Here is a 27,971-nt window from a genome sequence, read left to right on the forward strand (position 1 = left end):
AAAGCTGAACACAGAGACTGTGCCTAGCACTGGCAGCAGAGGATGGCTGGCTGAGCCCAGACAGCTGGTGGTGGTCTGAAACACAGTGCCTGTTGCTGCTGGGGAAGCCAAGACTCAGCTGGGCTTGTTTCCTTTGCAGGTGCTGGTGTGGGTGACGTGATTGTGGAAGTGGAGGATCCTCAGGGGAGAAGCCTTGCTGAAGTTGTGGTGGAAGACAAAGGCAACCAAGTCTACCGTTGCACCTACAAACCTGTTCAAGCTGGTCCTCACATTGTCAAAGTGACTTTTGCAGGGGAGGCAATTCCCAAAACTCCTTGCACTGTTCTCGTTGGAGAGGGTATGTTTTTTCAAAATGCGTATAAATGTAGATGGCCACTTTTCTCCTTGGATGTGATCACAGAAAATGCTTGGATCTTGCCTTTTTACATTCTCTGTACCTTTCAACATCTTGGTCCTGTTTCAGTGGATCACCTGGATACTCTGAGTAAACCAGTGCTCTCTAACAGTAATATGGCTTTTGTTGCTAGTTTCCTTTCTGCCTAGACTTACAAATGTTAAGCTGCCCTTTGTATTTTTTTGAGTAATTTATGTAGCTATGCAGTGTCTTGCTGTTTTCCACCCTTGTTCCTCAAATGACTGTATTTACTGTTTTCCTCCTTAACGGACACCTAATTTGCTTTCTGTTCCATCCTTACGTGCTCCTATGCTTTTAGATTTCTGCTCATCTCTCCTGAGCTACCCTCCATTTGTGGAATTTTGGACTTCACTGCTAATGGCTTCATAGTTGGTAAGAGGTGTGCAGGATGCTCCGTCATGTTTGCTTTTTGTAAGCTTCTAGCCTGCAGCTTGTCCCAGCCAAAAGGGTTTTTGGTTTTGTTGGGACTGGGGAGGAAAGTTGCAAGCGAACTGAAGCTTTGTGTGACCCAGTCAGTGAAACTGGCTTAACCACAGGCTGCCTGGTGCAGCTGTGTAAGTGCTCTGCAAGCTGTTCCCACTCCACGTCAGCCACGCTCCTGTGTGTTCCCACTGAGCTTTCAGAGCTGGCAGATGGCACACGATCCCTGCTCACACCGTCCGGTATAAGATACAGGGCGATGTTGGCTGCTGCAGGGGTGAGGGGAAAACCTGTAAGCTGTTGTAGTGAGTGAGAACCTAACAAGCTGCTTGACAGACTTGTGCTCCTGCTGTAAGCACAGTGTGTTTGGGGAAAATGCATGTTTGGTTTACAGTGCTGGGAAGCTGTGGTTGTTTGTAAGTCTCTTCAAACCTCTCAAGTCTCTGGCGTTGAAGACCTTATGACAGCTGGGATTGTGTAATGAAAACTGTTCATAAGTGTGTGGTACTTTATTTCTGCAGCCACTCTGCAGGTCCAGAGAAGTGCTTGGAGTAGAGAGGCCAAGATCAGCCTAAGCCAAGTGTAATCTCCTGCCCCTACCCATGGCTGCTCCAGTCTGCAGAGGGCTTGGTGGCTTTGCTTCTGTGAAAGTGTGAACTCCGACAAGCAGAGGGGGCTTGATGCGATGTCTTTTAACAAAGCACAGGCAAAACTCAGCTTTGCTAATAGCAGTTATCCCAGTCATGTGCTTCTCAAAGATCAGCACAATAATACTGTTCACTGGGGCTTATCTGCAAAAGGGACCCTTCACCCCATGCTGCAGTGGGCCTCAGTGTGAAAGGCGTCAGGAAGGTTGTGTCTGTAGTAAATATCTCTGTGTGATAGCTGTGTAAAAGTCTTGTATTGATAACTGGCACTGAATTGGAAAGCAGCAGGGCTTCAGTGTTTGTAACCATTCTAAGAAATGGCCTTGGAGGGGGTCAGTGTTGCCTGGCTGCACCAACTGCTATTGCCTAAAAGCCAGGGGGTATAGACAGTGGCTGGGCAGACTCCTGTCTGTCTGCCTTAATTCTATAACCTTGTGCTGAAAGCTAAGCTGTGGTTGCCCTGAGTCAACATTAAACTAAAGGTTGTCCCAGGCTGGCTAGGCTACCTGTATGTTGAGATCAGAGACAGTAGTAATGCCTGAAATTGCCTTGCAGCTTGCAACCCCAACGCCTGTCGTGCCACTGGTCGAGGTCTACAGCCCAAGGGCGTCCGCATCAGGGAGACGGCCGACTTCAAGGTTGATACAAGAGCAGCAGGGAGCGGAGACCTTGGAGTGACTATAAAGGGACCAAGTGAGTGCTGGAGTGAATCTGTGCTGTGCATGTGTTTTGGAGAATGGAAAGGAGCAGAGCCTGGGAAAAGGAAGAGCAGGAAGGAGATGGTGTCCTGATGGAACTGATGGGATCTGTATAAAAAGCCAGATTTCAGAAGGGTTTATTGTTACTTTGTGTCTAGTGGGGAGGTTTTGATCTGCAGGGCTGGTTAAGATTATATCTGGTTTTAGTTCTTTCCATTTTAATGCATCAGTTAGCAAAACTGAGGAAATCCATGCATCTGCCTGCTGTGGCCTCTAAGCTTTATGGGTACACACTGCATCTTCATCCAATCTGTGGAAGCAAGTCACATGCCAGGGTCTGTGGCAGGATGGAAATCCTGCTGTCATAAAGCTGGGAATGGCTCAGAGCAGTATTCCTGGTGGCACAAGCTGCTTGGGCACACAAGCGGGGGAGGAAAGGAAACCTATAGGCTGACAGAGACCATGTGTCAGGATCTATCCCCAGGTGCCTTGGTGTGTCCTGAGCTCTGGATGTGGCCCCTCTGCCTGGCAGGCTGGGAGGATGGGAGCACAGGAGCCGCTGGCTCATGCAGCTGCCAGCAGCAGTCCTGTGTGGTACTCTGAGCCCGCCACCTCCCCCCGCCTGGGGCAGCACTCAAAGGTGCATTGTATTGCCTTCACCTCCTCCACACACACACAGAGCTCTGACTGTGTGGCTTCGTGAGGCTGGGGGGAAAAAAAGCAACAGACGTATCGATGTAAATTTTAGCGTATTAAGCTTTTCTTCCTAAATTCTTCATCTTGAAGAAAATGAAAAGTAGGCATTCCCTGCATACTTGTGGTTACAAAGTCTGACGAATGTTAAGCTTTTTTGTTTTAACATATGACACGCATCATACTGCAGACTAAGAAAATAAAACACAAGGGAACTTATTAAGTCTGGTAACTTAAAATACTTTCTGCTGTATTTCTTCTGGAAGTGTTTGCTGTCTTTGTCCTAGAGGGCAGCTAGAACTAACTTCCCTTATAACCTGACCTTTTTTTTTTCTGGTGGAAGAAATTTATTCTTGCAAGCTAAAATAAATACTAGAAAACATGAACTTGTCTGAGTAATTGAAAGCAGGATGGAAACTGTTAAGTTTAATGCTGAACTGATCTTTCAACAGAGGGCTTGGAGGAGTTGGTGAAACAAAAAGGCTTTATGGATGGTATATATGCATTTGAATATTATCCAGCTACCCCAGGGAAGTACGTTGTCACAATTACATGGGGTGGACAAAACATCCCAAAAAGGTGAGTTAAAAGTAGCTTTTTGGGCATTTTTGTGTCCTTCAGTGGGTTGTGTAGCTGGTGGGCTTTTAAAGCAACGCTGACCTTTGAGAAAGCAGTGGGGAGACAAGTCAGTGGCAAACTTGTTGTAACATTTTATTTTTAACAGCCTGTTTTAGGGCTGCAGCAGCTTGACAAAGCTCTGAAGGGTGATTTGCATCAGTCTTTCTAACCCAAAATCAGGAACAAAAAAAACTAATAAAACATGGTGGATCATGCAGCTTGGACTTTGCTGTAAGATTTTGAAGGGATATGTTATTTCAGTGTCCAGGGCTATAGCAAGCAGAGCAAGTATTTGACACGCAGGATTTGTGGTGGAAGATGTAAGAACGTGATGGGTTGGATGACCTCTCTGCTAGAAAGACACTCGGCTGGGCACTGTGCCACCACATGGTAGCATCTATTAATTTGGAAAATCCAATGTAAAGCCTCATTAAAATGCCTGGGGAAAAACATGGATGCTATATTTGCCCTCATTTCTAATGCCATGCCTCGTTTTTCTCTTGTAGCCCCTTTGAAGTTCAAGTGGGTCATGAAGCAGGTCCTCAGAAAGTGCGAGCCTGGGGGCCAGGACTGCATGAGGGAATTGTGGGCAAGTCGGCCGACTTCGTGGTCGAGTCCATTGGCACAGAAGTTGGCTCTCTTGGTATGTTACTTGACTTAGTTTCCCTGAAATATTTGCATCTTGCAATGCCAGCAACGAACTCATGAGAAACAATAGGTTTCCCAACAGTAAAAAAAACATGTCTGTAAGATGTTGTGGTCTAAACAGAAACGTCTATCAGAGTATCAAAGGCAAGTCCTAGAGACAGGACTATGTGTGATGGAGAGTGTTAATCTGTGCTTTTGTGGGATGAGATCCAGAAGGGAATGATGGATGATGGATTATCTCCTGTATTGCTGAAGAAGGGTGATTGAGAGATCAGGTGTGGTTATGGCTAACAAAAAGCTATTTGTGGAAGTGGTGTTAGCAGCCACCACAAACCTAACGTGAGGAACCTACTTGTTCCTTTTTCAGGCTTTGCAATAGAAGGCCCTTCTCAGGCTAAAATTGAGTGTGATGACAAGAACGATGGCTCATGTGATGTGAAGTATTGGCCCAAAGAGCCTGGTGAATATGCTGTGCACATCATGTGTGATGATGAGGACATAAAAGACAGCCCTTACATGGCCTTCATTCGCCCGGCTTCAGGAGACTTCAATGCGGATAAGGTGGGGCATAGAAGTTCACCCATGGCATAGCACGTCTTTGGTGTAACTACAGTGGATGCTATATTTTATATAGTTTGGTGTAACTACAGAGATGTTTCTGAAGGATTCTGGTAGCAGACTCTTAAGCTACCTCTGCTTAAAGCTCTGAATTTGCCAAGGTATTACCCAGCCAGATATTCCACAGCTTTTTCTAATAACACTGTTGTGGTTTTGATTTAATGTAATGAAAACTTGCTGAAGTAGTATCACATGCTTCATGGGGTTTGTGGAGGGGGCAGGTCTTCATACATAAATCACTTAGTTTTGCTTCTCTTTCTGAACTGCAAACTAATACTCTTGAGGTGCCCTTTTAGGTGAAGGCTTACGGCCCGGGCTTGGAGAGGACTGGCTGTATAGTGAACAATCCTGCTGAGTTCACAGTTGAAACCAAGGACGCTGGGAAAGCACCTCTGAAGATGTATGCACAGGTAAAAAGCCAAAGGCAGCTGTGTGAAACTGCAGCAAAAGGGCTTTAATACTGTTTAGAAAAATGCCTTAAGTATTTCTACTTGCTTACATGCCACTTAATTCTGGGCATGTGTAATTCACTCACAGCTCTGTGCTTTGATCTGTGTAATGTAGTCAGGCAACAACTGAAGACAAAGTGACTTCTCTGTGGTGTATGAAGTACATGGCTTTGCTTCCTTACTTGGAGTCTCCTCAGCAAAGCAAGGTGTAGTTTCCTTGAGTTGTCATTTGGAAGCACTGAAGTGTCTCTGAACCTGTGAATTTTCTATGTGTTGTAGGATGGTGTATGAATGAGCAAGTGTTAGATGAGGAAGACTTAAAGTAGTGTAAATTTCACATTTCTTCAGTATTTCTGAGCTGCAGTTCTGAAAAACCTGACACATTTTGGAACAGTCTTGGGCTGTTCAAACTGTGCAAACATACTTGAAGTGCCTGAACCTTCTGCTTGTATTACTGCTTTTTAGGATGGAGAAGGAAACCCTATTGATATCCAGATAAAGAGCAAGCCTGATGGTGTGTTTGCCTGCTCCTACGTGCCAGTTAAACCAATCAAACATACAATTTCTGTTGTCTGGGGAGGAGCCAATGTGCCCAATAGCCCATTTAGGGTAAGTACAGAGATAGTTCTTAGTTCTAGCCAAATAGGACATTGGTGCTCACAACTACTTGTTAGGATGATAAAACCCTTCTGTGAATTTCAAGAAGGTGTGCCCTTCTGCTCCATTTTTTTAGGAATCTCTCCACTTGTATAAATCTTTCTGTTTTTACAAGCTCACATGGTGGTTTCCTATCAGCCCAGCTGCAGCCTGGGATATTTGGGGCCATTCATTTGCATCTGTTTTCCTGTAGCTCCAAACAATGCTCTGACTTGGCTATGATCTTGAGTGTGACGGAGATGTGCGATCCTGACCCTTGTGAATTTGTGTAGGTCCTTATAGGTCAAGGGAGTCATCCTCAGAAAGTCAAAGTGTTTGGACCTGGTGTGGAGAGAACTGGCCTGAAAGCAAGTGAGCCAACCCACTTCACTGTAGACTGCACAGATGCAGGAGAAGGTAAAGGCAGCCAGGGCTGTTCTGTGGTATCAGAATCACAGGTCATGCAAGGAGGGGATTATGTACTGTTCCATGCTGATTTTCCTTGTGTAGTGGAAAAACCTTGGAAGCAGAACATTGCAGTGACTTGTGATCTGGTCTGTTACATTAGTTAACATGATGACTCAACAACTAGAAATGGGAATGGTCTGGCTGTTTGGCTGGTAATGTCTGTCCAGTAGCAAAACCTCCACTTGCTTTTCCTAGGTGATGTCAGTGTTGGAATTAAGTGTGATGCTCGTGTGGTCAGCAATGAGGAAGAGGACATAGATTTCGACATCATCCACAATGCTAATGATACGTTCACAGTGAAATACTCACCCCCTGCTGCCGGGCGCTACACTATTAAAGTGCTTTTTGCAGGAGAGGTTTGTAATCTTCATTTTGCAGCCTGATGTTTCTATAATCTGTTTATCTGCTCTTTGATCACCATGCATGTGCCAGTTCACAGCTGGCTCCTTCCATGTCAGTTCACATGCACTTTGTCTGGTCACTGTTTCTGTAACAGTGTAAAAAACGGAAACTTCTTTTGTAATACTTGGAGAGGAATTGGCTGGGGACACTGAAGTTTAAGTGCAATGTGTTGGATTGGCATAATGAGTGTGGTCTCCATGGTGGGGCAAGGCTGCTTTCTAAAGGAAAAAAGCCTAAGTGACTTTTCAAAGAAAATAAGGGAAAAAAGTTTTCCTTAAAAATAAAAAACAGAGAGGGACAAAATTCCAGCTGTTAACTTTTCCCTAGATTTTGAATTATGCTACTCAGTAAGGCAATGTTTAAGTGAGGTGAAATTTTACTCAAGATGCTGGAATTAGAGCAAAATTATTTTAAAATTATCTGATTTTGGCTAGTGAAGAGTGACCTGGTTATTTTTGGGGTTGTGTTTCTGTTGCAGGAAATTCCTGCAAGCCCATTCAGAGTGAAAGTGGACCCCTCGCATGATGCCAGCAAAGTGAAAGCTGAAGGACCTGGGCTGAACAAAACTGGTGAGAGCTGGGTTCATGTAGTGTGGCCAGTACTGGATAATGAGGAGCTGTTGCAGGGTGGTCACAGCCTGGCCGAGCATTGCTGGGGTGCAGCAGCAGGGTGCGGTGTCAGGCAGTTGGAAACAATGCCTTTCCTTTGGCATTTTTCTTCACTGGGCTTTATTGGTACTGAATGCTTCTTGAGAAGAGTTTCTATGTGTGAGCTGGGTGTAAATTACAATTAACATATTTCTTTAGGTGTGGAAAATGGCAAACCAACACACTTCACTGTGTTCACCAAGGGAGCTGGAAAAGCACCACTGGATGTGCAGTTCAGCAGCTCAGTGCCGGGAGAGGCAGTGATGGATCTGGATATCATTGACAACTATGACTATTCCCACACTGTTAGGTACACGCCCATACAGCAGGTAAGTCCGACTCTTGCAGGAGTACAAGAGTGAACAACTCATGTTGCTGTAGTGCAGTGACCTCCCTCCCTAGTACCTGTGCACAGACAGAAAAGCAGAAAAAATTGGCAGGGTGTCCTGTTCCCCAGGATCCCTAAAGCCTGCAGTACAATCGGAATTGGAAAGGGGTAATCCAATTTTTCTGGTGTAGTTATTGATAGCTTGCCACTGTTTTATTTTCTCTGGAAAGGAGAGATATTGAAGTGGTAGCACACAGCTCACATTGCCATTCTATACCTTATCAGTTGAAGAAGAAAAGTGGCAAAGCTTCTTAGACTCCACAATGGAGCTGACTGCTGCCCCAGCTGCCCTGGGCTGCCACAGTCCTGCAGAGTTCGGGTTGTAGTGTGCTGCCTGTCAGCAAGCTGCTCATATCAGGAGCTGGAGTGCAAACCTGAGCAGGGACAAAAAGAAGGGTTTGGGTTTGCACTAGTTCCCAGTAGAAAAGCGAAGAAGTTGTTGCTGAGGAGGGAAGCTGAGCTGCAGATTAAATGCATCAAAGTATTTGTCTGCAGTTGAGGTTTGCCCTTAGGTTGGAAAAAATCGAGTCTGACTTGATTTCACAGAGGTGCTTCCTAGCAACACCATTAAAGAGCTGAAAGTGGAAGCTGCTAATAACTGGAAATATTTTTCCTTATGCTGTACTTGCATGTTTGTAAAGGGCTGCTAAACACCAGAATGCACGAATCTTGTATTTCTGAGGACATAGGTGCTCTGGTGCTGAGATGAAAGTGTTTTGCTGCTCTTGTTCTCCTTAACAACCAAATGAGCTACTAGGTCATCTACCCCAGCTTCCTTGAATGGAGCTATGTGAAAGTGGACTGATAAGGAAGACTGCAGTATTATTTAGCTGATAATGCTGGATTAGAATTCTTGGAAGCACCATAGAGCTAGCATTTGTTTTTGGATAAAGCAGTTACATGATCTCAGGGTATGGCTGGCGTGCCTTTTTGGAGAGGCTTTGCTTGTTCAGTCAGGGTTGGTACACAGAAGGGAGCACTCCTCTGTACTCCATGTGTTTATGAGCAGTACCAGATTGCTGTGTTTCACCTGAAAAGCACTGGTAAAACAAGCTAAGGTGCCCAAACCAGGTTTCTCGCTTGGGTCTTCCATCTGGAGAAGTACCACGGGTCATGGAGGAGCTGTGGGCTTACAGGAGATGCTTGTGGACAGCAGTGGCAGGAGAGCAGTGGTTAAAGAGAGGTGAAGATAGACTGCTCAGTAATTAGAGTAGCCTCATTGTCCCTCCACGCTGTGAGCACATAGGTCTTTCCTGGACCCTGTCTTGCTCAGGTTCCTAAGCAGTAGCTTATGAATGAGACTCTGGACTCTTCAGAGCAGGGGAAGGATGGAGTAGGTAGTTAAATTCCTGAGGGGCAGCGTCAGCCGCAGAGCAGCCTTGGTTTAATGCTGTTTATTCGGTCTTATCTATCTCGTGGTGTTGCTACAGCTACCCATGTGTGTGTTTTCTAAAAACAACCAAAAATAATCATGGAAGCTATTCACTAGCTTGCATGAAATATCCATGATTATTTCACTTGGGAGCCGAACCAGCCAAGAATGAAAAGTAAGCAAACAGTGACTATAGCTAAAATATGGACTGCGGTAGGAGAGAATAAAAGGAGCACACATCATGGGGCTGGAGCTTGCCATGGCTGTGCAGCATTCCAGCCAAAATACACAAGAGCATTAATCTTTCTGACTTGTAGAGCTTAAACCCCTGGTATTTCAGATGCTGTAATAATACGGCCTCTTTGCAGTCTTAGCTTTGGCCTCTCCATGTGGTGGAAGGGGATACCTGGTCTGGAGCAGTGGGACATTCATTCAGCTGTCGGATCTGAGCGCCGGGAGGGTGGGAGCCAGCCTGAGCTAGAGCCTTTGCCAGGCAGCTTGGATATAGTCTAATTAAATGTTGGAAAGAACTGTCTTTTTCTCTCTTCCTGTATTAAATAAAAACCATTTAGTACTTTGAAGGGCTGCAGTGGTGTGAGAGCTTTAGTGTCCATAAATCAGTAAGTTTGGCTGTGGCCAGATAAAATGGATTAGTTGATGTGGTTATGTACTGCTTGGGTGTTGGTGTGTCTGTACGAAGTGGGGAACTGAGCTAATTTGTAAATTCTCCAACTAGGGTCCAATGAAGGTTTTGGTGACTTACGGTGGTGATCCTATCCCTAAAAGCCCTTTCACGGTGGGCGTTGCTGCTCCTCTAGACCTAAGCAAAGTTAAGGTCAATGGACTCGAAAACAGTAAGTACCTGTGGGCTGGAAGCCTCTGAAGGGTCTCTGGAGTCTTGGTGATAGGCAACATGTCCTGCTGGAACAGGAGCTGGCAAAACAATCTCCTTTTTAACTTGCTACAGCTGGGCATCAACCAGCTCCAACTTTATAACTTGACCACTCAGTCCTCATGAGGACTGAATTTTAATTTAGATTTTTTTTTTTTTTTTCTTTTTTGCAAAGATTACATAGTTATGTGGACAAAATGTGTGTCTGGGGTTTGGTCCTTTGTGGTGAACAGAGCTGGATGCTTCACCAGGCTGAGCACTCACTGATGAAATCTGTTTCCCTGAGGGCTAGATGGCTGTTTGTTTAAATGTGTCAGACTGCTACAGTTCACAGTGTCATTCATACAGTCTTTTTGTTTTCCTAAAGTGGAAGAACTTAAGGCAGTGAAATATGTTGCTTTCCTGAAATGAGCCTCTGATACTATCAGACCACATCTTACAGGCTTGTTTCCCCTATAGCTTTGTAGCATCAATTAACTAAAGCATTTGATTTTAGTTGGGTGTTTTTTTGTTTGGCTTGGGAGGGGTTTTTGCTTGCAGAGGGATGTAAACTGGGCAGGGCTCTGGCAATACCTGCTCCCTCAGTGATATGTGCATGGGAGCTTGGACCACTGTCTGATGTTAAGTAAGTAATGTAATATGGGTTTTGTCTTTTTCAGGAGTGGAAGTAGGGAAGGATCAGGAATTTGTAATTGATACCAAAGGAGCAGGTGGGCAGGGTAAACTGGAGGTTAATATTTCCAGTCCTATGAGGAAGGCTGTGCCATGTCTGGTGGAACCAGTTCTGGGTAAGGAGTGCAGCACTGCAAAATACATCCCACGGGAAGAAGGACTGTATGTGGTGGATGTGAGTTATGATGGCAACCCAATCCCAGGGAGCCCCTACACTGTGGAGGCCACATTACCTCCAGACCCCTCCAAGGTAAGTGAGTGGTATAGGGCTGTAACAGCAACTGATACCTGAAAACTGAATTGTGGGCTATTGCATGAGACTTGGCTTGGTCTTGGCCAAAACAGAATGGCCTTACTCAGAGCACTCAGTGATTCCTTTTGAAGCCTCTAGGACTTGTAGAATTCATTCCTGTAACACTGTATTTAAAAAAACCATTGAGCTAATCAAAAATATGGCAAGCATCCTGCATAGTGTGGTAAACTTAAGCATTGCTCCTAATTTAATAGGAATCTTTCTGATAAGCATCTCTGATATATTAAGATACTTTTTTCTAAGGAAATATATTTCAAGAAAAACATGTGTCCAGCCATCAAATAGTTTAAAATTTCCACCTTTTATTTCCCACGGCTATATAAAAACAGCTATGGTGAAATTACAAATATCCTTGCCTAGAAACCTCTTTGGAGGAGGAGTACCAACTTTACAGTAAAAATGGGATGAGTGGCAAGGAGAACAGTGCCTTCTGTGTGTTTTTAAGAGCCTGTTAATTGAGTCCCACATACAAACAAGTCTAACTAGGCAGTCTTCTGGCAATAACATGGAAAAGGCAGTTTAGCTCAACTGCATATTCTCTTCTAGGTAAAAGCTCATGGTCCAGGTCTTCGAGGTGGCCTCGTTGGAAAACCAGCCCAGTTCACAATAGATACTAAAGGGGCAGGAACTGGAGGTTTGGGTTTGACAGTAGAAGGCCCATGTGAAGCTAAAATTGAGTGTTCGGACAATGGCGATGGAACCTGCTCTGTCTCGTACCTGCCTACGAAGCCTGGAGAGTATTTTGTAAACATCCTCTTTGAAGAAGTTCACATTCCCGGTTCACCCTTTAAGGCAGATATAGAAATGCCATTTGATGTCTCTAAAGTCATTGCCACAGGCCCAGGTCTGGAGTGTGGTAAAGTGGGCGAGGCAGGGCTGCTGAATGTGGACTGCACGGAAGCGGGCCCTGGGGACCTGCGGGTGGACATGGTGTCAGATACTGGCTCCAAAGCTGAGGTCCAGATCGATGATAACAAAGACGGAACCTATGTCGTTACCTACGTGCCTCTCTCGGCTGGCATGTACACAATCAAGATGAGATATGGAGGAGAGCAAGTGCCTAAATTCCCAGCCCGGGTCAAAGTGGAGCCAGCTGTGGACACAAGCAGAGTTAAAGTGTTTGGGCCAGGTGTGGAAGGAAAAGGTGAGAATAATTGTTGTTATCAGAGTTTGTAGGACTTGCAGTTCTTTTTGAGTATTCTGAGCATTGAAAGTTGTAAAAGCCTTGCATGTTTCCATGGTGATCCTTGGACAGGAGGGAGTCTCATGTTCCCAGCTAAGTTGTTTATCATGCTGCTTCACGAAATGTTTTGTTGTTGAGAATATATGCACTTCTTGAAGTGACTCTTCAAAATGTTTCCTGCAGACGTCTTCCGAGAAGCTACAACTGAGTTCACTGTGGATGCTCGACCTTTAACAAAGGCTGGTGGTGACCACATCAGGACACAGATCACGAGCCCATCTGGCTCCCCCACAGACTGTCTCATCCAAGACAATGCCGATGGAACATATTCAGTGGAGTACACACCATTTGAAAAGGGTAACCGCAGGGCTTGTTTTCTTTTACTTGAAAGGGGAAAACCGAGAGCAAGCAGCTCTTCTGCTACTTTCATTTGGCAAACCCCTGAGGTGTGCCAGTAACTTGTTGGCATCTTTGCAAGAGGTCTGCCAGTAGAAGAGCTAGTTCTGCAGGGAGTAGCTCTACTTGAACTTGAAGAACTGACTTTTACGGTAACTTGGCTTTAAAAGAACAGCGTGTAGATGGCATCTCAGTTACAAAACACTAGTGAAGTCTTGTGAAATGCAGGAGGAAACACTTACCCATAAACTGACATTTAAGTCTGTAGCATCTTGTAGAATGATGTTAAATTATGAGCATGTTTAGGGAATTCAGAAGATGTTTCCCTCTTCTTAACAGGTCCGCACACAGTCAGCGTGACGTACGATGGTGTGCCTGTGCCAAATAGTCCCTTCAGAGTGAATGTCACAGAGGGCTGCCATCCATCACGTGTGAAGGCCCAAGGACCTGGACTCACAGAAGCTTTCACAAATCAGCCAAATGCCTTTTCGGTTGTCACCAGGTGACAGGGCCTGCTTGGTCTTGAAGGAATATCTGAGGGGGGGAAGAGTGTAGTGGTGTGCACAATGCAGGATGCTGAACTCCATACAAATATTTATAAAAAGGCTGAGCTGTGTCCTGCTGATGACTGTGTGCTACCTCATCATCTACTCTGCTCTGCAAACATTTGACATTAGGGATTGATAGTTACTGAGGAGAAAATTCTAGGAAAATGTGAATGAGCTAGTGCTGAACAGCTTTGCCTGCCAGCACATGCTGAAGGCTGAACATCGCAAGTCAGGACACCATATTCCCAGAAAGGATGAAAATGCAGCCAGAGCACACGAAGGCTACAAAGCTGCCATTAGAAGCAGGTGATTCTAACAATGTGTGTTTCTGTCTTACAGAGGGGCAGGAATTGGTGGCCTTGGAATAACTGTTGAAGGACCTTCAGAATCTAAAATTAGCTGTAAAGATAACAAAGATGGGAGCTGCAGTGCCGAGTATGTTCCTTATGTTCCAGGAGATTACGATGTTAACATCACGTATGGGGGAGAGCATATTCCTGGTAAGAACTCTTGCTCAGTGGCTTTCAGAAGAGGGAAGAAGTCAAACTAAGGACTTGGAGCTCTCAGTTGGCTGCATCTCCCTTGTGCTATGAAATGTTGATGTGATTTTGACTTTCTGCTTTTCCTCAGAACTCAGGCAGAAAAGGCAGTGGCATTTGCTCAAGTGGGTACAGATGAGTGGGACAGGGAAAGGGACACTAACCCTTGACAAATAACTGGTCTTATGCACAAGTGGTGTGTAATACTTTAGGTCATGAAAACAGCCCTTTGGTATGTGGGTACATAAAAGATCCTATTCTGCAGTAAGAGGGTCTAATGGGTGATCCTGTCATGGGGATTTTATTAAACACTGCAATTTTTGGTCACTGCAGAAAGCATAGTAACTGTTCCCTAAACCAGACATTTACCTGTGCATGCATTGTATGTTGCATGTAAATTGGATGTTTCCTGTTGGTCCCATTCTCTTTGTTGACTTACTGAACTTGGTAAGATATGAAGGAAATGCATTGCCTCCATGATGCTTCATTTGCCCTTCTGGTTTCTTTCATGTTTGCTATTTTTCCTGAGGTGTGAGAAGCAGATGGATCACAACAGAATTGTTGTCAACAATTATATGAAAATGTACAAGCATTTTCTATACCATCACTATACTTCTGAGTTTTGCAGAAGCAGAGGGATAGTGTGGAAGCTGTGGGGTTGTCATTCCTGCCTGCAGCAAAGGCACAGTAATAAAAAAGCCTAAGGAAAAGTGGGGAGAAAAGACCTTTTGCTCTCTGTAACTGTTAATTTCTTGTGTTTAACACTTGCTATGTCAACTTCCAGGCAGTCCTTTCAAGGTTCCTGTGAAGGATGTTGTGGATCCCAGCAAGGTGAAGATAGCAGGACCAGGTCTGGGAACAGCTGTCCGAGCCAAAATCCCCCAGTCCTTCACTGTAGATGCCAGCAAGGCAGGAATAGCACCTCTTGAGGTGATGGTGACAGGACCCAGAGGTAAGAACCAAAGTATTCCATCTAACTGTGCCCATATCTGTATTTGGGCAGGTAACATGGTCCTGGCCCTGCTTGCAAGGGTGGCAGTGCCACTTGAATGAGCATTTACCTCTGTTCCTGTTCATCTGGCATGTGCCCCTTGGCAGCTGACCCACGTGTCATGCTGTGAAAGGAGAGCTGTGTCCTGGGTGGTGCTGCTTTGGACAGTGTCTTTGATGGCTTTAGCCTACTCTTCAGGGCTGGGAGAAGTGATGTGAGTAACCATCACTGGTGAACAATTGTGTGTTAAGTTTTAGACATCAAAAAGTAAATCCACAGGTCTAGCATGTGAGCAGCGACTTGGGAAACCTGTGTCAGTGTATTGCAGGAGTCTCTGAATCTTGGTGAAACTTCCCAGTGGTCCCCAGAGAGCAACAAGGCCCTTGAATGATAGCATTAATGGTGTTTGCATTAACCTAGAAAGCTGTGTCTCAGTGGCACGGTATCTTGGCAGTGAGTACCTGTTGGCTGCCAGTCTCACCTTGCTGGGAGGTGAGAGCTGCCTCCCCATTGGAGTGTCAGGTCCCGCTGTGCAGGTGCCCCGCAGGTAACACTTCTTTAATTCTAGCGGATGAGACGGATTCCCAGGGATGGCGCTCCCCATTGAAAGCAATTTCGGATTTCTTTAAAGGTGGTCCCAAGGGTGACACTGAGACAGGTTTGAACTCTCACTAACTACTGGCAATTTTGGCTCTTGGAAATCCGGTTAGCAGCAGCAAGAATCATCTGGAGGAGGGAATGGGAGCCCAAGGTGTTGCTTTTAGGCTGTGCATGGCAACTGTATACATTTCTTTTGTGCTTGCTTTATTATTAATCCTTTCTATATTTTAAAGCCAACTTGTAATTGTAGGCTGCTTTGTGTGTTGATCTGAACTGATATGTCACATAATCTGTTGTAGATTTAGCTTAATGCAAATTGAAATGATTGATCCTGCTTTCTTAGTTCTTTGGCAGCTTGCAGGGTGTTCCTGCCTAGGCAGCAAGCCTGCCTTTCCAAACACCTGATTGTGAAAGACTCAGCTGGTGAATGCTACACACCAACTGGCTTTAGGGCTCAATTCTGTGCTGTGAATCCCAGTAATAATAAGTAATCTTGCAAATGACAGTTCAGACAATTATAAGCATTACTCATTTTCTGTCTTGAAAGATCTTCAATGCACTTTAGCAATTGACCTAGACTGTACCGAAAGGCAGATCTTTCTCCAGTATTTTGATGCTAGCTTCTGTTTACAGCAAGAAGATGGGAGCCCAGAGAGCAGTGGATAACAAATCTATCTCAAGTCAATGGCTTTGAATACAAAATATGGGAAACTGATCATTGATCCATGCCTGTTGCTTTCATTAAAAAAAACCCATTGAAATTTAGCTTGTTGCCAGCTGTAAATGAGCAGTGCATCTTGTAGCTTTGTGCAGCAGATGACTGTATTTTAATAGCACAGCTGAAAAAAACATTTGTTGCTTTTTTAGGAGTTGTGGGACCTGTTAATGTGGTAGACAATGGAGATGGCACCCACACGGTGGTGTACACCCCTATGCAGGAGGGACCCTACATGATCTCTGTCAAATATGCTGATGAAGAGATTCCTCGAAGGTAAGGTGATAAGAGAAACTTTGGAGAACTGAAGATTTAACAATCCAGTTTTGTCCTCCCAGCACATGAGCACCATTTAAGGACTGGCTGTGGTCCTTTCTACTTAACCAGTGCAGTTTCTTGCACAACTTCAGGGTTCAGTGATATTTTGAGTCCACTGCACCTGCAGCAGACACTGTAGGAGGAGTGTATCCACATGTACCTCAACGTGTACTGCAGCAACTAGCAGCCATTGACTTGGGAGGAGGGGAAATAATGGGTTTCTCTTTAAGTCCCTTCAAGGTGAAGGTGCTTCCTACATATGATGCCAGTAAAGTGACAGCGAGTGGACCAGGGCTCAGTTCCTATGGCATTCTAGCCAGCCTGCCTGTGGAGTTTGCTGTGGATGCTAAGGATGCTGGGCAGGGACTTCTGGCTGTACAGATCACGGTGAGTAACAAAACCAAGGAAACATGTTTTCTAGGTGGGCATGAGTCTCTCCTTTCAGAAGTGTCCACAGCTTTATCCTCACATACCCAGTGTCCTGGAGACTGGGCTGCTGACTGGACTCTAAGGTTTGGTACAGGAGAGTCTTGCACTCTGCATTTGTGGAGCTCTTGAGAGTGCTTTTGTGAAACTTCTGTCTTAGTCATCAGCTATGCTCTGTTTGGCTCTTGCCTAACCTTACACTCTGCAAATGCCCAAAATGAGATAAATAGTCGCTTGTAAGATTATGAAAATACATTGAAATGGAATAACATTTGAAATGGAAACAGTGTTCTAGCAGTGTATTTCAGCAAGGCCATGAGATCATGACCACTCTGAGCATCACATTATGATGTCTCTCAAGGTTGCCAGAAGTCATAAGTTGCTTAAGGAGATACTGCAGGAATGTTTTGATTTATCTTTGTTACTACTCTTTCTGAAGTTTCTGGTGCCTGGACTCTGTGGCCTCAGCAAAAAGGTGTCTGCTTAGTGGACCATAAAGCACATAGCTCAGCTCTGGCATGCCGAGGTCACGGCATGGCTGGTCGTACTGGCCCTTCTGCATTCTTGCTCCTGTCCTGTCTCAATGCCTGCTCAGGTGCACCAAAGCAGTTGCCATTATTCTGGCGTGCAAGTGTGCTCTTAAAGGATCCAAAATGCTTATCAGAGCTCCCAGCCTGGCTGCGGCTTTGAAGATCCAGTTCCACAAGTCTGATACGGTAGAAGTGCACAGGTGATCCTCCTGGCAGCATTTGTTTGTTTCTTGTTCTGAGCTGTTGAATGTCAAACATTTCACAAGCCTTCCTGAAAGAAGTAAGCTCTTTTGTGCTGTACCTAAAATCTCAAGTCCTTTGCAGCTTATACTGTAGCCCAGGCAGTGTTAAGTTATAAAATACAAAGTGGAGTCAACATGTGATTCCCTGTAAGCAGGCTTGGAAGACTTTCTAAAATGCTTTGTGCTTTGCAGCTGATGAGAAATGGTAGTTGAAGGGACTGCACAGACCTGCTTTTAACTGTAGACTTTGCAGTGTGCCAGCAGCAGGATGCCTCATGCAGGAGGGTTGATAGCAGACTCCAGAAATGCTTCCCTCTCCCTTCTGACTTGTCAGGGAGCAGCTGCCTAAGGCTACCCAGTGCTTACTCAGGACAGAGCTGCACAGTCTGACTGCCCGTCTGTGCCTCAGGGACCTGGGAAGTTTTCTTCATTTCCAGTAGAAGTATGACAGTGAAGCCCGCCCGAACTTCTTACAATTAATATAAAGCTTATTAAAATGGCTTGCTGCTCTTATAAACATTCTCATACTAACCAAAGAGTAGTTAATGATACCCGTGATTGTTTTATAGTGGTCTGATAACCTTCCTGCTCGTAATAGTCTACTTTTCTTACTAGTCTTTGAGCAAAATATATTTAAACTTCAAGAAGCTGCAGTTCTGTATCTGTTTGAGACCACCTAATTATGGCTGTGAACAGATTTGATGCCCAGCTAAGGAAATTCAAAACCTTCATAGTATCTAAATCTTCTGGTTTGCATTCCTCAGGACCAAGAGGGCAAACCCAAGAGAGTGGACATTCATGACAACAAGGATGGCACTTACACAGTCACCTATGTCCCTGACAAAACAGGCCGCTATACAATTGGCGTTAAGTATGGTGGAGATGATATCCCGGCCTCTCCCTATCGGATCCGGGCATCTCCAGCTGGGGATGCCAGCAAGTGTTTGGCCACGGGTGAGTGTTTGACTCCTCTCTTTGCTGTTGTTCTGCATGTAAAGCTGCCTTCTGAACATGGTACAGTGGATGTGATGGGTGTAGAAGACGTGCTTGAGACTTGTGTAATCTGGCTGCTCGTACAGAAGGGGTTTTCCTAAAGATAAAGTGTCCACCCTCTGGGTGAGCAGGGATCTCTTGCAGCCTCTAGCAAAATCTGTCAAACTGCCTGGGCTGTTACAAACAGCCAGATGCAACTGTCTGATGCTTATTTTGGCATCAATAAATCTAGCGGAGAGCTTCAGTGAGGTTGATTTAAAAATAACACACATGTGTGTGTCCACTGCATTGTGCTTCTTGCACAGTGAGTGTTGCAAGAAGCTTTTCATTCCAAGCTAAAACAGAATTATTTCCGAGGATGTACATAGCTGGCCATGTGCTTCTATATTAGCAAAGCTTGTTCAGGCTGGGTGTTATTAGTGAAGATTTCTGCTGCTTTTCTGTCTGGTCAAGATTGGCCTGGGTCTGAACAGGCTTTTGGGAAGGAGAGAACCTAAAGATAAGATATTACTATGACTCAAAAAATCATTGCCTTGGTGTAGGGGAGGGACCAAATTTGTTGCTGTAGGAGCACACAGCTTTGTCCCTTACCAGTTCTAAGGATGGGTGTTCATCACATGGCTTTGGGCTGGTCACTGTGGCATGCTCCCACCTCCCAGGAGGCTGTGACAGGGAGCAGAAGTGACAGGAACTAGTTACAAGAATGCCACTGAACATTATTTATTCTACAATCAAGAGACTTAAATAAACTAGGCAAGGCCAAATTGAACAGGGAAACCTAATCTGTTGTTGTAGACCTGTGAGAGTGTGTGGGCATTGTGCTGGACCTGGACATTGTGCAGTTAGAGTGCACCTGAAGCCTGTCCAGGAGCTGGCTGCTTTCAAGTTGTTTTAAACAGAAATACATTCCTGACACAATGGAAGAAAAAAGAGGTATTCCGTTTGCCTCAAAATTTGTTTAAAAGATGCCTTAATGGGTAAATCGGATACTCTTCCAAGTAACTCAAGTCACTAACTATTCAAAGTAACCGAGATGGAGATTACTGCCAGATGCCAGCTAAAATTTCCCTTTTCCAAGAAGTGCTTCTGATTCAGTGCTGTAAAGCTGAAATACAATCACCTTAGGAGTAAGTGCTGGAATACTGCCAAGGTATTAAACCAGCAGGTTTGTTGCCACTTGAAAATGAGCCATTTACCTGGTAACAAGTGCAGGTCAGAAGCAGGAGTATTCACTATGTACTACTGCAAATAAGACATAATAGTTCTCATTTAAACACAGTGTTCTTCAAGCTAGATCTGATTGCTACAATTTTAGCATTGTTGCATGATGTTTTTTTTGGGATGTGTGGCAGAACAGTGGAAAATTGTTCGTGGATAATGGTGGAGGAAATGTGGCCGTGGCTGCTACTGTGCCCTTTTACAGCTGCTTACACAGGGAGGTTTATGTTAAAGCAGTGCAGCCAAGTTGCTGGCTGGGCAGAAGAAAGTGCCTTTGGCTCTGCATAAAGGAGTAGGATGATAAGAGTATGGGTTAAGGCATTGCTTTCTTCAAACTTAGCTTTTTTCCTCTCTGTTCCCATCCATCCTCTGTGATTGCAGAGGAGAAGGAGAGCTGGTAGCCAGCTCTTGCATACCACTGTGCTGACCAATTTAACAAATGTCCCTTGTTGTACATCTGCTCCCAAACCCACATCTGTGACTCCCCGGGACCAATGTCTTGGTGCCATGCTCCCCAGGCGCCTTGCAGGCGGCCTGCCTGGGAAAACTGTCCTCTGAACACTTTCAGTAATGAAAATTGCCTTGTAGGTCCTGGAATTGCACCCACTGTGAAGACTGGTGAGGAGGTTGGTTTTGTGGTAGACGCCAAATCAGCAGGGAAGGGAAAAGTGACGTGCACTGTCCTCACGCCAGATGGGACAGAAGCTGAAGCAGATGTTGTTGAAAATGAGGACGGGACTTACGATATCTTCTACACTGCTGCCAAACCAGGAACCTATGTGATTTATGTCCGCTTTGGTGGGGTGGACATTCCCAACAGTCCTTTCACTGTCATGGTAAGCCAGTTCTGCTCCAGAAGTACCTCCCACTCAGATAAAATGTTTGGCCACAAAATCCCCTCCCACTCAGATTCCTCCTGCCATGTTTTATTTAGCGATAGGTTAACTCTGTGTGTAAATGTTTGTACAGACATTTATTAGGCTAGCAGGAGCTAATGAATCCTTGTTCCTTGCAGAGCTTATTTTGAGCAGGCAGTACAGTTAAGTGAAACGGGATAGAAGCCATCAGAGGATGAAGACTTAGCTTTTCTGAAGAAATTTGTTTTTCATTTCCTGGCCATGTAGTTATTTTTCTAAATGATGTAAGGGTGGTTGTAATCAGCTTCTACAACTAATTACGTTAGCCATTGTCAGATACAGTGCTCTGCCTTCTCTGTCTCTCACTTTTTATTAAGTTGACCCCAAAACAAGGAACGGTCTGCTAACAGATCCCAGGGAAGCAGACTGTTAGCTCACACTTAAAAATTATTTGTAAGTGCTGGTTAAACTGTTATAGCCAAATTCCCCCTCCTTCTAATTATCTTCTTTCCAATGTGCAGTACTCCACATTTAGCAAACAATACCCCAGCCCCCTGAGGAGCAGACTAGGTGCCTCTCAGGGCTCACAGAAGCCCTTCTTATGAAGAACATCTCTCTGTGTTGGCAAAACAATTCCTGGTCCTGTAATCTCATCCAAAGCAACCTCTGGTGCGTCTCGGTCTATGAAATCACAGGACTGTACTTGCGCTGAGTCCGGATGGAGCTCATGAGCAAGTCCTTGGGGCCAGCAACTCTGGCTCTTCCTACCTGTCTTCCTGGCTACGGGTGTCTGAAGATTTCCTTGAGAGAAACGACTCCCTTGGTCACTGCTTAAGGTTCACCACAGGAAATGCCTCTCAAGGTCAGGGAGCCCAATCCTGGCCAGCCAAAATTCCCACTTCCTAGCTGCCTGATACAGTATGCGTTTGACTTGGGTGTCTCAGCTGGGGACAGAGAACACTGAAACAGCAGCCTTTCTGTTTTGCATTGGTTTTCTTAGTGGAGTCCATCCATGCAGAAGTTTCCAGTGGGTTATTTTATTAGGATGGTTTGCAGTGGTGTAAATGGGCAGGAGGGACTGGGATGGCTGAGCCTGGGGGAGCTGCCTGTGTGGGTGTCAGTCCCAGCCACTCATGTCAGGTTAATGGGAGATATGGGAATTTGCAAGTCATCCTCTTGGCATGCCTGGTGAGAAGAGCGGCTGCGCCAGGGGAAAACACATTCAGTGTCTTGACGACGCAGTCCCAGCTATGAATCAGAAGAATGGCTTTGCTGGATGTGGGCTGGGTCATTCATCCAAGTGCGTGAGCTGGAGCAGCCTTCCCACGATAGCCAGCTCCCCTGCCTCCCCGCTGGCACGTCATGCTGTGCAGTGCTCGGGGACTCTCATCTTAGGTTTAAACCTTTCCCTTCCCTCACTGCATCAGTCCCATAAGAAAGCAACTCTGATATTCAATTCCACCAGTGTACAGGCACAGCTTTCTGCTTCCCTCGCAAGCATCACACAACAGCACGTACTAGCTTTGTCCCTTTGCTGTGCCACTGGTGGCTTCCCCCAGCACCTGTGGATAAGGGCAGTTTCCCAGCTTCCCTGACTGGATCCAGGTCTTTGCTATGGCGAGAGGACTGGGAGGGCTACGTGGTGGGAGAAGGTGTTGAACTAGAAAGAGCTGTGTGTTCTGAACTGTGGAAGGTGGGACTGCCTCCATGCTAGAATAACATCTAATAACAACTAACCTGCCTCTACCCCTGCCCAGGCTGTAGATGCAGATGATGTCACCGCACGGTCGCAGGAGCCAGTGGGCGCTTCCCCACCCGGATTCCGCCCTTGGGTACAAAATTTTTACATTTTTCAGCTGTTTTTTCCCCATCTGTGTTCCATTTCAGATGACAGCCTGCTTCTTGGGACTGCTTGATCGCTCTGGTCATTGTGTTCATTCTTTGTGTTTCATCAATTGTTCTTGGGATCCAGACCTTGTTTTTTCTTTGCTGCTTGAAGGGAATCTCCAAATAAACTTATGTAAACGTGAAGAGGATCATTGCACCCACAGCTTCCACTTCTGAAATGTCTACTGTTGGCAAATGCACCCTGAGTGCACTCCTTTGTTTTCCCAGTAAAATCACAGTGTCTTGAGTTCAGAGTCGCATTGTGAAACTTGTTTCTTTTGTCCATTTTGTGTTGCAATCATTCTGCCCCATTTAAAAATCACTTTCTCTTCCAGGCCTTAAGCAACTAAATCCTTTCAGATGGAGCCACTTTGGGTCTTGTGTGCGCTACATTGTCTTCCATCCCTTTGTGTTCCATTTTTATCTCTGACTTTTTTCCAGCATGTCTTCCGTCCGCGCCATGTTTGATTTGCTCTGCTCTGCGGTGTGGTGTTGTGAAGGAGAGCTTGGCCGGACACTGCTCTGGTTGAGCCCAGTCCTTGGCTGGCTGCAATAATCACCGCACACTCTCTTCTGCTTGTGCTTGCAGTGGAGTTGCTCAGTGTTCATTTGGCTCTACCATCCTTTTTGAAGTGACCCATCTTTTTGCTTCCTTTAGGTTACAGAAGAAGCTTATGTCCCGGTTGGAGACATGAATGGCATGGGGTTCAGGCCCTTTGATATGGTTATCCCATTTGCTGTAAGGAAAGGAGAAATAACAGGTACCTGGAGTGCCTCTCAGGGAGGTTTATGCTTTTTGTTAGTGTGTTTATCCATCTGCAGCTAACAGACTGGGTGGTCTAGACCACAGTGTGTGGGGGAGGTTTGTATCCTGCCAGCAACTTAGTTGTTTAATTTCACATCGAGTGGCACCCGCTGAGGATGAGTAGGATACGCCCCTTCAATGGTTTGAGTTAAATCAGGGGATTCTTGGTGCTGCTGTGGCCCTCAGTGCTAGCCTGTGAGCTACTACACTGCAGGGCCTGTTGATGCTTTTTCCCTTCTACACAGAAGCTACACACATCTTTGATAAGCTCCATTATTTCTTTTGTGCAGATGCTGTAAAGCAGTTAATTCTGCATTCCTGTTACATCCCTTCTCCAAATCAGGTGACCCCTCTTCTACAGGTCTGGCAGTTGAGAGCATTGCTCCAGTAGTACTGTGGTTGCTCTAAGCTCCTGCTCACAAGGCCTATGTCCCCTCTGCCCCCTAGCTCAGCAATCCCACCCCAAGCCCTGTCCTGCCACAGCTTGAAAGAACAGTCAGTCTTTCCTTTTCAAAAGTGCAACAGAAGATGGAGCATCTTGCCACGAGGTAGATCAGTGCTTTTTCTGCAGCTTGCTGTGGAAAGCTCAGTGGCTGCAGCAAACAGCCCTGCCTGTAGAGTTTGTAAGGTCACAGGACTGTTTGCCAGATGTCTACCACTGCCTTGTATTCATGTAGCTTAAGCAGAAAACATGTCTGGTTAGTGTTCCCATTAGTCTCCTATTTGTGCCTGTGGGTAAGGAATTTAACAATTTTAAATGCTTGTTTAAAATGGCTAGACAATTCTCTGTGGGTGGGAGAGGGGAAGCAGGCAGCTTCTCCTTCTGTGACTCCCATGGTGGCATTTTGTAGGTGAAGTACACATGCCCTCTGGAAAGACGGATACACCAGATATTGTGGACAACAAAGATGGCACAGTAACAGTGAAATATGCTCCTACTGAGGTTGGGCTGCATGAAATGCACATAAAATACATGGGAAATCACATCCCAGGTAAGTCTGAAAAAGCAGGCGATGCAAATCTGAGTGTAGAGTCCTGCTGATGCATCTGCTCCTTGGTGAGGTTCTATAGCTGAGTTGTACATGCTGTGGAAAGATCTGCCCAGGATATTTTACCATTCAACAGCCCTTTCTCTGCAAGTAGTCCAGAGCAGAGCTAAAGCAAAGGAGTAAGTGACGGCATATATGAGCTTCCATTGTGGTTTAATAGTACCAGCCAGGCTTAAAATGGATTTTGGGAAACTAGCTTTTGTGGCATTTTATTATGAAGAAGAAACATACAATTTTCTAACTACCAGTTTTTCAGGTTGAAATTTACTGCCATGGTGCTCAACAAAACTACTGGTTACAGTGTGTGTTTATCCTTAAAACTGCATTGGCAAAAATCTCAAAACTGTGGGGAGAACTGATTGGCTAAAATACTATAGTTACTCTTTCCATCTGATTGCAATAAAATAAAACACACATGCACATCATGCTGTAATCTTTGTTTCTTCCTGGCTGCTTCTTAACAAACAGAAATCACTGCCTTTCATTCCATTTCTCTTCTTTTGTCCTTGCTTCACCAGCTCCCCAGCGGAAGCGCGCTGCCTCGCCTGGAGGCTGTGGCTGGCCTGTGGTTCTTCAGGCATGCTGGATGTGGGGGGCTGGGCAGAAAGGGGCAGACCTGTAGAAGGATGTGTAGACATGAAACAAAATACCTTCAGTACTGCCTGAGAGGGGCTGCTGGTTCTGTTGGTACAAAAACGCAGGATAACTTAGGCTGAAGTAGGGAGCTCAGTGATGTGATGCATGGTGCTGCTTCAGTCTCTTCAGCCCTTTACGCATATTAGCACCTCCCTAGGTGCTGACCTGTCTGATGTATTGGTTCACTAAGACCATTACCCTGTGGTGGGATAGAAAGATGATGTGCCATAATGTTTCTTTCTTGAAGGTTGTCATGAACTAAACTTTTTACTGTCTCAGCTGCAAAATCTAACTTCGGACTGAAGAGCTATCTGTGCCTTTTTTTGAAACCATTATTGGCTGTTGGTGACTGTACTTTTTGTTCTTGTGCACCAGCTTAGCTAATCTGAGGCTGGCAAATACATTTTTGGATACCCTTCAAATTTGCTAGTTCAGGTTCATTGAGTCAGACAATGTGCTGTGCTAGTTCCTAATTCTGAGCAACCAAAATTCAGAATCAGTGCCTGAACTGAAAGCCTGCCTCTGAGTCATGTTCTGATTTAATGTGCTAAAAATAAACTTGCAATGAACAGGAACCTTTACAACATCATTTAAGCTTATCTCTGGTAACTAGGGTAACACTTACTCTTCCATGACTGAATGTGGCACAAATTGTAGAGAAGTGTCTTTTGAGGGTGAAAACGGAGGCTTATTTGATTTTTAAGTGCATTACAGTCACAATGAGGTTTTTCAGATATCACATAATGAGAAGGGCATTCAAGAACATGGGCATCAGTTCTTGTAGTCCAGACCACCCATCCTTAAAAGTGCTTCTTTTTGGTTTTTTCCCCTTTAGAGAGCCCTCTGCAGTTCTATGTCAATTACCCCAACAGTGGCAGTGTGTCTGCTTATGGGCCTGGCCTCATTTATGGGGTTGCCAACAAACCAGCAACTTTCACCATTGTCACAGAAGATGCAGGAGAGGGTAAGTCAGTTCTTTAAACCCATCCTACCCTAAGCAAGGAACTTCTTGGTAGTGTAATGCACATTGGCTTTAATTTGCATTCATCTGTCCAACTCTGAATCTCTGATGTGATACAAATGACTTATGCAAATATCAGGCTGTAACTTGCAGTAAAAACTGGTTTATTACCCCTCCTGAGAGCAGTAGATGTACCCTGTGGTACAGGGTGCAAATTATTTGTTTAATTAAAAATAAACTGAAAGCAGCTTAAATCTAGTGGATGATGACTGGATGTGGAATCACTGTTGGGTAAATCTAAAGACTGAATGGAGCTGTGGCCTTAGTGGATTGGCCTGAGCTAGTTTTGCTGCTGTCCTTTGAAAACATGCATTTAAGATCAGTGTTCAGTACCAGGTACTAGATATTTCTCTTTGGACCTAGTCTTTGGACCTCGTGTTCACAAAGATTTATGTAAGTGCCACTCTACTTTTTTTCCTAGGTGGGCTGGACTTGGCTATTGAAGGACCTTCAAAAGCAGAGATCAGCTGCATTGATAACAAAGATGGGACGTGCACAGTCACGTACCTGCCTACTCTACCTGGGAACTACAGCATCCTGGTCAAATACAATGACAAACACATTCCAGGCAGTCCATTCACAGCCAAGATCACAGGTATAAAGTTTAAACTTCTGGAAGCACTTCATATTAAAAATTAACCTCTGATAGCATGGGGAACCTGGTTTGTGGCAGGAGTTTGAAGTCCTCTGACTTGTTCTGCACTTAACCTTATAATGTTTTGTGACTCGTTTCTCTTTATGCATTCAGATGATAACAGAAGGCGGTCTCAGGTTAAGCTTGGTTCTGCTGCTGACTTCATGTTGGACATCAATGAGACTGATCTCAGTCTCCTAACAGCCAGCATTAAAGCCCCATCTGGTCGTGATGAGCCTTGTCTTCTGAAGAGGCTGCCCAATAACCACATTGGTAAGCTCTGAGAGATTACTGTGATAGCCTTTACTCCAGTTTGCTTTGCTGTGTAAAATGACTGACTTCTGTGCTCCTTTCTGGAAGAGTGTTGTCCAACCAAGTAGTTGATAGTGTTTGCTACGCTTGTTCAAAGACAGAAGAGTATGAAGAATAACCTCTTGTCTTAGCTTGTATGTGATGTGCCAGGTTGTGATTGAAGTGGGTTTATATATGAATATAATGAATGGCCTTGGCATATACGAATGGCCTTGTGGTCCACTTGACAGCAAGATTTCAACATGAGTAAAGAGAGTGCTCTTGCAGTATTTCATTTCTTGGTGTGATGAAGGCATTTAAATCAAGTATAACATGAATAAAAACTGAATAAATTTCTCACATTTCTCTGCTTTGTAGGCATCTCATTCATTCCACGGGAAGTAGGAGAACATCTGGTTAGCATCAAGAAAAACGGGAGCCATGTACCAAACAGCCCTGTAACAATCATGGTGGTCCAGTCCGAGATCGGGGATGCCAGACGGGCAAGAGTTTTTGGACGTGGCTTGGTAGAAGGACGAACCTTTGAAATGTGTGACTTCATTGTAGACACAAGAGATGCAGGTTAGTTCCCTCACAGAGGGACCATGAGATGCTGTGAGATATATATTGACTCTACACAAGGGCACCGCCTCCCTCAGCATGTGACCACCAGGTCACAAGCTGCCATTAAACACAGTCATTATTGTCAGTTATTAACGACAGACAGTGCTCTTAACTTAGAATATGCTTTTTAAGGTCCTGGCTCATGTCTTTGTTACAACCAACAGGGACTGTCACTGAGGCAGTGATGAAACTTTTTAGTTTGGTGGTGCTGGCTCTAGTATCATTTGGTACAGCAGGAAGGAGATGAGGAAGATATTTATTTCCCTGTTGGTTTAATTTGAAGCCTTAGATAACTTTTTTTAGCTTGGAAGACGACTTTTCAACATCAATGAGATGAAAGGGATATGGTCAGAGAATTTTAGGAGCTGAATGCATGCTGTGCCTCAATGTCTGACTGATGAGGTATATGGAAATGCCATTAAGGCATCATGCAACTCCCATGTGCCCAGTATGATACAAACCTACCAACTAG

At 45.0% G+C, this 27,971-nt stretch overlaps 1 protein-coding gene across 1 annotated transcript in view; it reads left to right on the plus strand.

Moving 5' to 3' along the window:
* The window catches only part of FLNB (filamin B), a gene marked incomplete at its 5' end in the record, with an annotated part of 71,631 nt that overhangs the window by 32,149 nt on the left and 11,511 nt on the right, over nucleotides 1–27,971 (plus strand). Inside the window, 29 exons of the mRNA XM_017732301.1 lie at nucleotides 140–337; nucleotides 2,038–2,175; nucleotides 3,326–3,452; nucleotides 3,998–4,134; nucleotides 4,507–4,700; nucleotides 5,054–5,167; nucleotides 5,672–5,815; nucleotides 6,136–6,259; nucleotides 6,506–6,666; nucleotides 7,191–7,281; nucleotides 7,519–7,688; nucleotides 9,856–9,973; nucleotides 10,671–10,933; nucleotides 11,543–12,140; nucleotides 12,363–12,536; nucleotides 12,915–13,077; nucleotides 13,463–13,623; nucleotides 14,447–14,614; nucleotides 16,121–16,244; nucleotides 16,517–16,673; nucleotides 18,249–18,438; nucleotides 20,284–20,531; nucleotides 22,310–22,384; nucleotides 23,098–23,200; nucleotides 24,096–24,236; nucleotides 25,765–25,893; nucleotides 26,372–26,545; nucleotides 26,699–26,857; nucleotides 27,254–27,457. Of these exons, the coding sequence (XP_017587790.1) occupies nucleotides 140–337; nucleotides 2,038–2,175; nucleotides 3,326–3,452; nucleotides 3,998–4,134; nucleotides 4,507–4,700; nucleotides 5,054–5,167; nucleotides 5,672–5,815; nucleotides 6,136–6,259; nucleotides 6,506–6,666; nucleotides 7,191–7,281; nucleotides 7,519–7,688; nucleotides 9,856–9,973; nucleotides 10,671–10,933; nucleotides 11,543–12,140; nucleotides 12,363–12,536; nucleotides 12,915–13,077; nucleotides 13,463–13,623; nucleotides 14,447–14,614; nucleotides 16,121–16,244; nucleotides 16,517–16,673; nucleotides 18,249–18,438; nucleotides 20,284–20,531; nucleotides 22,310–22,384; nucleotides 23,098–23,200; nucleotides 24,096–24,236; nucleotides 25,765–25,893; nucleotides 26,372–26,545; nucleotides 26,699–26,857; nucleotides 27,254–27,457 (4,947 nt within the window). The remainder of the gene's footprint in view (nucleotides 1–139; nucleotides 338–2,037; nucleotides 2,176–3,325; nucleotides 3,453–3,997; nucleotides 4,135–4,506; nucleotides 4,701–5,053; nucleotides 5,168–5,671; nucleotides 5,816–6,135; nucleotides 6,260–6,505; nucleotides 6,667–7,190; nucleotides 7,282–7,518; nucleotides 7,689–9,855; nucleotides 9,974–10,670; nucleotides 10,934–11,542; nucleotides 12,141–12,362; nucleotides 12,537–12,914; nucleotides 13,078–13,462; nucleotides 13,624–14,446; nucleotides 14,615–16,120; nucleotides 16,245–16,516; nucleotides 16,674–18,248; nucleotides 18,439–20,283; nucleotides 20,532–22,309; nucleotides 22,385–23,097; nucleotides 23,201–24,095; nucleotides 24,237–25,764; nucleotides 25,894–26,371; nucleotides 26,546–26,698; nucleotides 26,858–27,253; nucleotides 27,458–27,971) is intronic.

This window comes from Corvus brachyrhynchos, unplaced genomic scaffold (genome assembly GCF_000691975.1).
Source record: "Corvus brachyrhynchos isolate BGI_N302 unplaced genomic scaffold, ASM69197v1 scaffold4, whole genome shotgun sequence".
In the NCBI taxonomy this organism is placed as follows: domain Eukaryota; kingdom Metazoa; phylum Chordata; class Aves; order Passeriformes; family Corvidae; genus Corvus; species Corvus brachyrhynchos.